General features: G+C 45.4%; 1 protein-coding gene across 2 annotated transcripts in view; it reads right to left on the reverse strand.

Moving 5' to 3' along the window:
* Nucleotides 1–12,787, reverse strand: part of GALNT16 (polypeptide N-acetylgalactosaminyltransferase 16) — a 51,478-nt gene that overhangs the window by 28,919 nt on the left and 9,772 nt on the right. For both annotated transcript variants that reach the window (XM_008639524.2, XM_017742185.1), the window contains exons 2-3: nt 9,103–9,278; nt 6,216–6,314 (exon numbers count right to left, since the gene is read on the reverse strand). In XM_008639524.2, coding sequence (XP_008637746.2) covers nt 6,216–6,314; nt 9,103–9,278 — 275 coding nt within the window. The remainder of the gene's footprint in view (nt 1–6,215; nt 6,315–9,102; nt 9,279–12,787) is intronic.

Below are 12,787 nucleotides of genomic sequence, written 5' to 3' on the forward strand. Positions count from 1 at the left end.
AAACTCCAGTAAAGTGGAAGTGGTGACCTTGCCCTTGTAACAGTGCTCATTGGCAGGAGCCAAACTGCAAGTGAGACTATCCCAGAGAGCTGTGACATCTCAGCCAGACCTTACAAGGACCCACAGCCAGGAGCTGACTGTGAGACTTGCCTGGGGCAGCTAGCAAAGGATGCTGCAGCATGCTCTCTGCCTCTAAACAGAGGCAAAATGGAGAGCACCACCTGCCCCGAGGCAGCCCAATGGCCATTCGCATCTGCCAGGCTCTAGGCAAAACTCATCACTGCTGGAGAGCAGAAAGTGCTGCCACTTTCCCCACCAAGGAGCTCTATCTCAATGCAACAGGTGAGACCTGCTCAGACTTCCTCACCAATTCACTTCTTTGGAAGGAAGTATTGCCAATATTCAGGATTTGGATTTTTTTCCCCCCTCTTTTGCTGTTACCTGTCTGTCTTTCAAACCAGCACCACACCTGCTGAAAGCACCCCCTCTCCTCAGGCTGGTTGCACCATTCCATGGAATACCCTTGGGATAGCAGTGAGGTTGCATCTGCAGGACACACACAAGGAGAGCCCTCCTCAGAGCTCAAAGCATTCTGGTACCCTGGAGTCTGAGCAGTTTGGTTCCGACCTCTTATCAGTCTCATTCATTTAAAATGCTTGAACTCTTTTTCCATGAACTTCTTCAAGTCTTTCTCTTGGCTTTACTACCATCACACATCATATTTCCCCTTCAAGCCTCCTCCAAAGCCTCTGTGCACACACCAGTCCTCATTAACTTCAACAAGGTTGTTCAGTGATACTTAGGCAGTCCAATGAAGAGGGCAGCTATGCAAATTTTAATACTAAAAACAGAGGCAAATACTGTCCTCCTAGTTCTAACAACTTGTCTCATTTCAGTGGCACCTGCTCTTTTGAGCAATACTGGAGAAAAATTTCTGGATTTTTTTCTCTTTTGGATTTTTTTGTTGTTGTTTTATATAGCAAATAGACAACAAGAATAGTCCCATACTCCCATCCATGAAGGTGTAGAGAAACAAATTACCATCTTGTTAAGTGACATTACTGATGGCTTTGCATACTGAGCTGAAGTCAGAAGAGCTTTCTGCTTTCTCACACAGCAAAATTCGGACTGTTCTGCTGCTCAGTAACACATCCCACTCTGTTTCAGATTCACATTGCTTTATATGCTTCTGATAGTGTTTGTATTTTGAGCTTACATGTCCCTAGATGACTGAGCTTGCATTTTCCAAAGCTGAATCTCATTTGCTTCTCTTGGCTCATGTTTCTCTGGATCCTCTAGTATGGTGGGGTGGGAGGTGGGGGGATGTTCCTCTGTCATTCTAAGTGCAGCTTCTCCCAGCACAACCATCATCTGCATATTTTACAGACAAGGTTGCCCTGCACTGAAATTCTTGTCTGTGCAAACACAGTGCAAAACAACCCAGACAGACTGCAGTATTATGGCTGTAAAATGGTATTCTACATCTTCTTCCACTAGCTTGACTATTGGCAATGCTCATATTTTCTCCACAAGTTTCAGGTCTTTCAACTCAACATAACTGGGGAAGAAAACCCATTCTGTTCTCTGTTCTTTACCTGTCCACTGATTCCCCAGTGGAGAGAACACACCCCTTGAGGAGTTCACAGGTCATTGTACAGTGTCCTGTTCTTCTCTCAGCTCTGCAGTTAACTTGCTGTGGCTCCTTGGGAAAGGTACTTAATCTTCTTTGCACTTTGTCTTCCCTGTCTTTTTAACAAGGAGCACAGTAATCCTAATATTTCCCTTCACTGAGGTGCAGAGACTGCCATGACAATCACTTTTAGACACAAAAATGTGTGATTAGAATTCCAAAATCCAAATGACAATTGCCTGTTACAGCAGAAACATGGACTCTGGTTCCCCCTTAATCTCATGGATTCCCTACCTACTTTGCCTTTTCTCACATCTTCCTTCTTCTTTCTGTATCAGAATCCTTACTCTCTTGCATGACATGACAGCAGCACTGCCAATGAGTTTCTCTCCTCCGTCCATCCCCCCCTCAGTTCACCAATAATTTTGTTTATTCTGGATATTAGCAGAAGGGTGTATCTTTTCCCTTTGCCCTAAAATAATATCCTTTTTTGCCATTATTTAAATTGTCATTGTAATGAGATACTACACCAAAAGCTCTAGCATTACAACAGCATCCTCTTAATCAGAATTTTAACAGGCTCTCTGCATAGGCACTGAACCACTGACAGCTGTTCAAATCCATTGACTTAGAGCCTGACAATTCACCTTTACATTTGCACCAAAACCAAACAGTCCCTGCAATAGTGACTGAAATCAGAAAGAGAAAGAGAGCGACCAAACAACAAAGCAGTGGACATTTTCTTCTGCAAGAATGATCGCAGCAGCAAAGTGATGGTATGGCTTAATGATTAATCATGCATAGACATCAATCACACAAAATGCCTTTTGAGTGACAGTTGTTTCTGAAGGAGACCAGGATGCCAAGCAAGTGACTGATTCAAGAGTGACAGCTATGTCCTAGCAAGGAAAAGAGATCAAAGCAGGCAAGCAACTCTTGAGTGACACACATCTCCTGCAGGACTGAGGATGCCAGCAACAAGCCATTTGAACTGGCATGTTCATGGGTTTTGCCTGATAGCCCATTTCCCTTTTTTTTTTCCCTATTTCCCTTCTTAGTCTCTTGCTGGATATTTTTAACCAGTTGTCTCCCTCTACACTGGAAACATATGGCTGGAGCCTACACTAGAAGGCAGGCATGCAGCCCATGCTGCCTCTGAAGGCCAGGAGGGACAAGCAACAGGGCACTTGAGCGAATATGTTATTCCTCCTCACGGTCACTCCTCTATTTCCTCCTCTCCCTCATACACAGACATACACATACATCCTCAAGGAGCAACAACAGCACATTGTTGTTTCCACCCAACAGCAGAGATCCCAGAGACAGCAGGGAGAAGTAGGCAACTGCTGAGCTGCCAGAGGCATTAAAGTCCATGTGTTCACACATGCATGTTGGGTTAGCAAGAAGGGTATGCAGATCAGAATCTGGCCCCTACAGCTGCCGCGTTTAGATCATCCTGCAATAAGCCTGTGATGCAAGAGTATCATCCTTGGCTCACTTCCCAAGGTCTTTTGGTACCAGCATTGCTACTTTGTTGAGTTACCTTGCAGTAAGCCAGTATCTGGCTCAGGGGAGCACATTTGGGCTCCCTCTGGGTTTAAGATCAGTTAAATCCCGGTACCCTTTTCATGTATTTCATTTTAGAATTTCCCAAAGTCTTATGCCTGGTTTTTGACTGCCCAAATTCAGACACTCAAAACCACACCTGCAAAGGTTTACATATGAAAACTTCAACTGGTAATACATTTTCTACTCACCTCAAAAGATTCAGCTTTTCAGACATAGAAAATTTTGCTTTTAGTGCTGCTCATTGCCATCAGTTTTCCTCTTTCACACCCATTTCTCTTACAGCATCCCCACAGTGTAATTATGATAACTGAACTTGGGAAAAGGCCCCTAATAACAGTAGAATCATATTTAGCTTTGACCAGATGCATCTCAAATGGTTCATTCTAATTATCTAAATAATCATGCTCTACCTGGTTTAAGAAAGCTCTTACAGATACAAAAATAATTACAAGCTGCAAGCCTGACTAGTCAGCAGGTAAGCAGGCAATGCAATTTTATGCTTCCTGTTGCTTAATATCACTGTGGTCCTCTGCAGACTCACAGCCAGGTCATAAACCCAACAGAACAGAACAGTTATGTCCCTTTGATACTTGGCTTATCCCAAAGTGCCAGGGATGCAAAGTAATTACGTAGTGCTGGTGCACTGACTGTGTATGTGACTTGCGCAACAATTACACTCAGAGCAGTAATTCAGCCTGGCACATTCAGACGAGTTTTGCTGAAAGACGGGACTCTCAGGTTACAGAAGAGGCCCTGAAGAGCTTTGTCAAATCCCTCTATAACATCAGTGTCAACCTGTAAGTCAGATTTATGCCTATGCCTCTTCTAGCAGTGCAGCCGTGACCTGAGCCTTTACCTTCGTGTATGGTTGTCAAACCTTCAGTGCTCAAAAGACAAGGCTACTAGCAATGCTTGGTTGTGTGGCACTGCAAGTACTGTAGAGTCCAAGAAGAACTCAGCCTTCGGGATCTCTCATGAGACAGGGATATATTAGTGACACTTCTGATGTGATTTAAGGAAGGAATAAATCCATCACCTGCACTGGCTGTAAACCATCTGGCAATGAAAACCCCAGCTGTAGCCAGAGGTCTGGGAGGAAATTCCATCCACTGCACCATTCACAGCAGAATGCAGCCAGTTCCTCACAGCAGCACTCCTCCAGTGGCAGCAGGATGGCAGGGACCAATCTGAACAGATGGGTCACTCATTTTTCAAGGTCTTTGTTGGGGGCTCTTGTTGCAGGAGACCACATCTGAGAGACTGGTAATATCACATCTTAAGTGCTGTGTCCAGTTCTGGGCTTTCCAGGACAAGAAAAAGTGGGACATGTTGAAACAGGTCCAGTGAAGGACCACTAAGATAATTAAGGGACTGGAGCATCAGATGGATGAGGTGAGGTGGAGAGAGCTGGGATTATTTAGCCTTGAGAAGAAAATGCCCAGAGAGTTTGCTGAGTCGTCATTCTCGGAGATACTAAAAACTCACCAGGCACAGCCCTGAGCAGCCTATTTCAGCTGACCTGGCTTTGAGAAAGCCTGGCCTGTTCAGCCATCAGTGACACTCATTAGTACACATCACTTCCATGGGATCTGGATATCCATTTCTCTCTCTATGTAATACTCTGCTCTGAATATCATCTTCTCTTCATTTAACTATCATGGCATCTGGCTACTTGATTGGCTACCTTGAAATTTTCTTAAGGATCCTACTACCATGGTTTCTCAGCGCCTGTTTACTGTCTGACCTATGACTGAAAAGGCAGAAATCTCCTCCAGCTGCCCTAGCTGATTCCAAACAAGTCTGCTCATTTTCTGAGCAGTGACTCTGTAGAGTTGTATTGTATGATTCAAATGAAAAGGAAATTATAGAAATAAAAAGACAAAATGTGTTAATGCAATATATACAGGTCTCTGAAAACACAATAGCATCAAACTTGGCAGGCAGAAACCCAGCCTTCTAGACATGCCATTCACATAGCACATTTCTTTAAGTCCACAGGGCCTGTCAAGGGAAGAAGTGGCAATGATGAATAATGCATTCCTGTTAGTGATACCATCAGCTCAACCTTCTACACAGACAATTCACTCTTCCTTCAGCCTCAACAGGCTGTTCCTGGGCCTGCTTGCAGGCTTCAGAGACCCTTTGAGAAATTACTTAATAAGTCAGAGAAGTCAGAGGGCATTTTTTTTTTCTGTAGAAACTAAAAGGAAAAGAGCCTCCCTGGGTTCTGTGGGAGTGATGGAAGAGAGAGGTGAAGGAGCAGCTGGAACATCACTTTGTGGTACAGATGACTGCAAGCTTCCATCTATTTGGGGATGCTGACAGGCCCTATGCCACCTATTTACTTAGTTCGATTTGGCCCCTACAGATACTCAGATAGGAGGAGACACTGGTACAAGATAGCAAGTGTCCTGCAGGCTCAGCAGGGGTTGTGTGCAAAGCTGGTGGCCCATCAGGTCCAGCAGCTGTTTACCAGCAAGGGACTCTGAGCAAGGGCTTGGTCTCCACCAGAGCTGTTCACCACTTCGTGCTTGAGAGACTTGCAAGCTGTGCTCCTGCCCTCACTGAGCCAGCCTCAGCTCCTGTAACACGTGCCCTAGCAGGGAGCTGGCTGCTTATTTCCATGTGTGGAACACAGTCCCTCCCAAGTCTCCATCCCTCAAGTTGCACCTGGCAACACACAGTGTTCTCTTTGGTCCCCCCTCACTCTTCCAAACCAAGCTCACACAGACTGTTCTCACCTGTGGATGCAGGTCCAGCTGCCCTTTCTTGCTCCTCATGACTCCCCCAGTTGGAGCCATACAGTGGCTAACTACAGATATGCTGTGCATTTGAAAATATGCCCACAATGCCAATCCAAGCCCCTGGCCTGTCCTAGTGGGCCAGCTCGAGAGTAGAATGCAATCACTTGGGGAACTGCAGCTACCCTGCGTGTCTAGCTGCTGGAAAATGCCTAATTTCCACCAGAGCACTTCCAGACTCCACCACCTAGGTGTGGCACCCCAGCTGAACTCACCTCTTTACCGTGCGGAGCAGGGTAGATCGCGCCTCGTTGTGGAAGGTGATGATGAGACTGGTGGCTGGCAAGTCAGTGTCATAGCGTACAGAAGTGCACCTGCAGCACAGGAGAGCAGAAGTGTAATCCAAACATTACCCAGCAGTAGCCACTGCAGCAGTGTACCTGGAATTTCTAACAAGAGAGCAATATGCTAAAATCAGAATCGGCACAGTTGAGCTGCAGCAAGGGAGGCCTCAGCAACCCCTGCACCAAGGCTGGCAGAGCTTAAAACCAACTGTGCCTATTGAAAGGCAACTTTTGGAGGCTGTGATACCTAAACTCACAAAGCTGCATGCTAAGGAAGCCATATGGGTTTTATAGTGAGCTAAGTTTCAACATCATGGACTCTAGTCCCTGGATTTTCCTGTGATTCACATAAAATCTTGTTTATTTATGCACAGGACATACACGTGCTAAGGATGCATGGAGCTGATATACCCAGGCATTGCTGTATAAAGCACTTCAAATTCTTTGGACACTCGACAGAAAGGAAAACACTCGCTAGTGCTGTGATCTCCACTGGGGAGTTGCTGAGGCTCAACACTATTAGCCCCCCTGGCAATGAAGAGCAATCCCTTCTATCTTCTCATCTGACTTTGTAATGTTAGGTACGTACATACATTCTCACACTCAGAACCAAGGATTATCTTGCACCAGGCTGCTTCTCCCTGTGGAGAACAAAGTTTCTGTGAGGGGAACAACTCACAGATGTGAATCCTGAATCCAGTTCTGGCAGATGCTAAGCATGGCACATTTGGGCTGACCTGCTCCTCCAAAGTGTCTGCCTTCTTAACTTCCAGACAGTGTCAAACTGCAGTCAGTCTGCTCTAATTCCCTGTCTGATGAAGAACCCACACCTACCTTTAATAACTCAAGGCTTTGCATAGACTGAATTTCCATCCTGAGAGGGAATACAATTCGCTTCTTAGACCCACTACTTGTACTTCCACATTTACTTACTATTCTTTCATGGCTGTTGCTAAATTGTTACTGTTTTCATCATCACTTTCAATCCTACTGTTTTATGACTTTTTCCTTGCAATGTTTTATTAAGGGGACAGCAGCTTCATACAGCAATTTTCAAATATACAAAGAAACCTTGATAAAGACTAAAGTGGAAAATATGATAATGGACATGAGACAGACCATATTTATTATTGTTTCAAAATAACTCCATGATGTAATGCATACAAAATGTATTAAGGAATCATGAAGTGGGAAAGCAGAAGAGGCTGGTGTATGTGTTATTTGGGGAAGTTTCCCCAATATTTCAGCATCACTACAGCATCACAAAGAACAAGGACAAGGTTTGTGCTTGAAAGTTGACCCTCCCTTTGGATCAAAGAAACAGCTACATGCTAAGTCAGAAGGAGCCTGTAGGATGTGGAGTCAAGTATGTCCATGCTCTGCTTGGGTGCATGAAGAAAAATTGATATTTTAGTGGCCTACAGACTCCCCCCATTCCTTAAACAGAGAGCCAGGTCCACAACCTAACTTCAGTCAGCTGAAATAGGTCATCATCCTGAGTTGCCACCCCAGCAACTATTCCAATATTGTTATAACATAAGATTCTCAAACACAGATTGCTCATTCCCAAATTGCTCCCCATAAAGGGGAGAAACATGGAAATAGGTTTATTTTGCAGGGAGTCACATATATATTGTTCTTCTGACTGAAGTGCACAGATGAGGCTCTGCACAAAAAACATGCTCTGCATGCCATCACAGATCAAAATAAACAATAATTCACCTTTGAAGTGGGCTGATTTTAGGCCAGAACATGACAGCAGATTAACAGAAAACAGCAATTCTGCATGACAGGGAGGCTTGTCAGTAACACAGGACATGACACCAGTGCCTCCAGGTCACTAGGAAGCCAATCCCAAATATTATGCTGGAGAACAGGAGCCTAAGACTTGGATCCCACAACCAAGGTCCTGACTGCTTGCCTTCACAAAGCACTCTGATGGCTGTCAGTGCTGGCAGGCTCACAAAGCTCCATGTCTCCTGGCATCCTTTTCACAGTTTCAATCAATTTAGATGCCTGGTTTCCTGCTCCCAGCAGCTGTGAAATGTTGCTTTGCAACCATACCTAGAACTGTAGTTCTAGGTAGAGTCTAGGACTAAAGTAGACCATTGTACACTATCCTATTACTATTAAACCTTCAGTTTTCAAGACCCTCTTTTTATTACAGCATTACCTTTTTGTACTCCAGAAATGACAAAATAGTTACCTGAGCACTATTAGCAATTGAAAGATTATTTTTTTCAGCAGAACAAATTCACCCTCAGTGAAACAAGGACAGAACAATAAGCACTGTGCAAGCCATGAAACACTGTATTTGCACAATAGTTTCATCCCAACCCCAGCAGCCCTCATCCAGTGATGTTCAGGCCGGAAAGAAGCACCAAACCAGCTTCAGACAGCCAGGGCACAGCAGGTGAGAAACACTAGAAAAGAGCAAGGCTGCAACAAAGGTGTGCTTTGTGTGCAGCCAGGACAGAAGGATGCTGAGGGAAGCCATGAGTGTGGGGGCAGCTGGGCAAAAAACAACTGTCCAATGAGCAATCTGAGCTGCAGTGGAGGGGCTGTGCTAAAACAGGATGATGCTTGGATCTGGAAAAAGAGATGTTAGAAAAGTCACAAGCTGGGACTGAATTAGTCAAGGTTCTCTGAACATTTGAGACCTCTCCAGATAAACCATGAAATTCAGAGAAGTAGTGGACCATAGCTGGCAAAGAAAAACCCAAAATATCCTTTGTTGGCATTGCAGACTGACACAGGAGAGCAGTGGACGCCCTGCACCAAGCAGCAGCCCCGGCTCGGAGCAGGGGCTGCAGGGTACCTGTAGTGCCTGGTGTCCCGAATGGGTCGATCGCTGCTGAGTTTGTCACTCTCCAGCTGGTTAAAAGCGTGCTGGCGGTAGGGGTCTTCTCCAGCCTTCAGCACCTTGGAGGACAAGTAAGCCTTCTCGTCAAAACCCCGCCGGCTGCTCTTCTCTCCTTGGGGAGCCCTCGTCATCTAGAGCAGAGACAAGCATCAGAGCGTCAGGGAGAGCAGCTGGCCCATGTTTAGACAGAGGTAGCAAGTTCAGACATTGCCACACATCTGGAAGTCACTCAGGTATGGGGGAAGGCAGGATAGGCAAGAGCTTGGAAAGGAAAGCAGGAAGTCCTCACACATAGGGTGTTAAAATTGCCATCTCTGAGCAAAATTGCAGGCTTCACTATCCTTACTGACTGAGCCTGGGGTGAAAGCTGCTGTTCCTGATAGCACAGGCAGAGCCAAATTCCCTTTAGCACTTGTTACACAGAATGTGTGAGACTGCAGGCATTTGGAAATTCTTCCAGGCAATGAATGTCTGAGAGCAGTCTCCAGCCAAGGTGGCTGAGACACAGTATTTTGAGGAAAAGCAGTTTCAGCCTTTCGACAGTCACTACTGCAGACAAACACAGAGGCAGCTGATTTAACAGGTTCCTTGCTGTGCCTTGCTCAGACTTGCCCAGTCTCACAGATGTCCCTGATACAGTTGAAAGCTGCACATGACTGTCCCCAGTATCCCACAAGAGTTAAAAGACCTGGGCCATCCCTCTCCTCTCCTAACTTTCTTCTAACCTTCCTAGGCCACAGAGTCAGTACAATACCAGCACCTGAAAATCATTCACTAGGGTCATCAGGAGAGAGGACAGGCAGAGCTCCTGGCCTGTGCTGAACTCTTAAGTTCATGATTCTGATTGGAAACAACCTACAAACTCTAAACTATCTGCTTCTAAAGCAATCAAGATTGTTTATGCAATAAAAGTAGTTTAAGAAGTTGTCTGTGGTAGCTGTTTGATAGACCAAATCATGAAGAAGACAAAACACTCCCAGCCTTGCAAGGGAGTCCTGGAGCTCCCTAAAACTGCTGCAAGAGGCAGATACTGGCACATACACTTCTCATTCAAAGCACTAGATAATCCACAGATCTTGAGATCATTTTCTGTAAAATAGCTTGGATTCCCTCTAATACCAGGCTTGATCATGTTTCTCCCTCTGCTGAACGGCTCCTTTTAGGAGTTACAGAGGGCAAGAGACCAGAGAATGGCCCCCAGTATCACACAGCATGTTGGCTGAGCCATTCTAGTGGGCTGGGAAAGAATTCAAGAGACCCAACACCACAGCAAATTCTTTAAGCAGGATAGTACTTAGAAGAACACTCATCTCTGCACCTTTCTCTGACAAGGGCTACCCTGCAGTGCAGACAACCAGTCAGTCAGATAAGATGATGGCAAATGAAATTCAGCATAGAGAAGTGCAAGACAATGAACATTAGAAAAAATAAATTGAACTACTAATGTACATTGATGGATTTCAAATGAACCGTGACCACTCAGGCTACAGATCTGAGCATCCCCGTGGACAGCTCAAATGAAACCTTGCACTCGGTCTGCCGAGATGGGAAATGTAGCAAATTGAGTGCACTGCAAATGGAACAGAGAAAACGGAAACCATCGTGTGCAGCTGTATGAAATCAGTGACAGCTCAGCAGCTGTGGCCAGAGCACAAGCTTTGTCAAGCTTGTATCTGGAAGGAAGGTACTGGAGGATGAAGAGAAATTAGAGGTTAGGACTATTCCATTTGGAGAGAAGGTGAATTAAGTAAAAAAAAAAATTGAAGGTGGCCCGTAAAATTATGCCTAACACAGCCAAGGGTCAGCCTGATGCTCAGATTTCCTTTTCCCACCATACAAGAATGAGGCAAACCTCTTTTTGTGGGAGAAAAAAAAGGCTACTGTTTTCAACACAGAGAAATTCCTTCAGCCACTGCACAACCAAGGCGATGTTTATGGATTTGCCCTTGTGTAGGACACAAACAGGCACACTCCGCTGGGTGAGCCTGCCTCTGCTCTGCTCCTCCGGGCAGAGTGTCCTGCTCTGCCACCCCTTTTCCAGGGATGCTGCTGCCATCCTCTCTGCCCCTTGCAGCCACCACCACATCACCTGGTCATGGTGCTGGGTTTTTGGAACATCTTAGCTACTTTGATGGCTGGTTTCACAGTCTGCTGCCTAGAATCTTCCTTGAAATTGCATTTTCAGTGTGATGAGAAAATAATTACTTTCATACCTCTAAAAACTGAAATGTTTTCTTTCCTTAAATCATACAAGAAGTTTTGTCAAACTCAGCTTCCATTTCTCTTTTTCCTTTTGCCCTAGAAACAATGCTGGTTTGCAGCAAAAGCCCAGCTTATCACACACCTTTAAATATTTTGCAGTCACTCGCTTGCCCTTTGCTACTTATCTCTTGCCTCTCCAAGTCCCGTAAAAGCAACAGCTGTTTTTGGTTTATGTTGCCAGGAACATACTAGAAAATGCTGGAAATGACAATATATCTTCGGGAGACATTCTTCTCAGGACAGCGCGAGGGCTGGGTGCTCCCTATGGTGGGGAGCAGGGTCTGGCAACCAGGGACCGTCCTACATCCCAGCCAGAAGTGGGCACCGGGGCGGGGGCACCGGGGCAGCCCCACCCCTGGGAATCAGGCACCTCTCTGGGGAAGGACAGGATGGGGGCCCACCTTGGCAGGGCAGGGCAGGGCAAAGCTATTGGGAGCTGCAGACCAGCCCTGCTGCAGCGTCACTGGGGAAGCGGCTGTGAGACCCTGGGGTCCTGGCCATGGGCAGGGAGGGGAGAGTCCCGGGAGGTGGGCAGGGACAGAAGGCCCTTCATTGCCCTCAAGGCAGTGACATATTTAAACTTGAACTATCAGGGGTAATTCCTCTAGGTACTAAAGTTCTCACATTACTTACACATCAAAAAGTGGTAAAAGAGCACTGGAAAAAGATTGCCAGTTAAGAGTTAAGCCCCACTTGCAGTTTTATCTCAGACAGTATCTCTTTGTGCTCTCTTCAAACAGGGAAAAGGGAGCATTCAGAGGATGATAGCCAGGAGGGCCTGGCTTCAGCTTCCAGAAAGGCAGCTAATCAATAGATAATCAACAAGTAACCAAACATCCACCTATGAGCACCAAGAAGATAAGACAGTAATAAATAGGAGCTAACTGAGATTTGTCAAGACCAAATCATGTCAGACCAATCTAATTTTCTTCTGTGATGGAGTAATCAGGCTCAAGGGTACGGAGAAGCAGGAGATAGCTACATCATGACTTTGATAATGTTTTTGGTAGAGGCTGTTAAGATGTTTTCATTAGCAAGCTAGAGAAATAATAGTCTAGGCGAAACTACTGCAAAATGGGTGAAAATGGTTGGAAAGCTACTGTCGGAGCATAATTATTAGCTGTTCACTGTCACAGCAGAGGGGCTATGGTAAGAGCAAGTCTTAGGGGTTTGTTCTGGATCCAGCACTATTCAGTATTTTCATAAATACCTTGGATATTCAGACAGTATGTTTGTCAAACCCATAGGAAATCCAGAAAAAATGTCAGACACATTGAGAAACAGGCTTAAAATTCAAAAAATTACCTCAACACAGGGGAAAAATGTCTGAAAACAGTAAATGCAACTCAATAAGGGCACTGCAGACCTTTACAGTTCA

Source organism: Corvus brachyrhynchos, unplaced genomic scaffold (genome assembly GCF_000691975.1).
Source record: "Corvus brachyrhynchos isolate BGI_N302 unplaced genomic scaffold, ASM69197v1 scaffold115, whole genome shotgun sequence".
NCBI lineage: Eukaryota > Metazoa > Chordata > Aves > Passeriformes > Corvidae > Corvus > Corvus brachyrhynchos.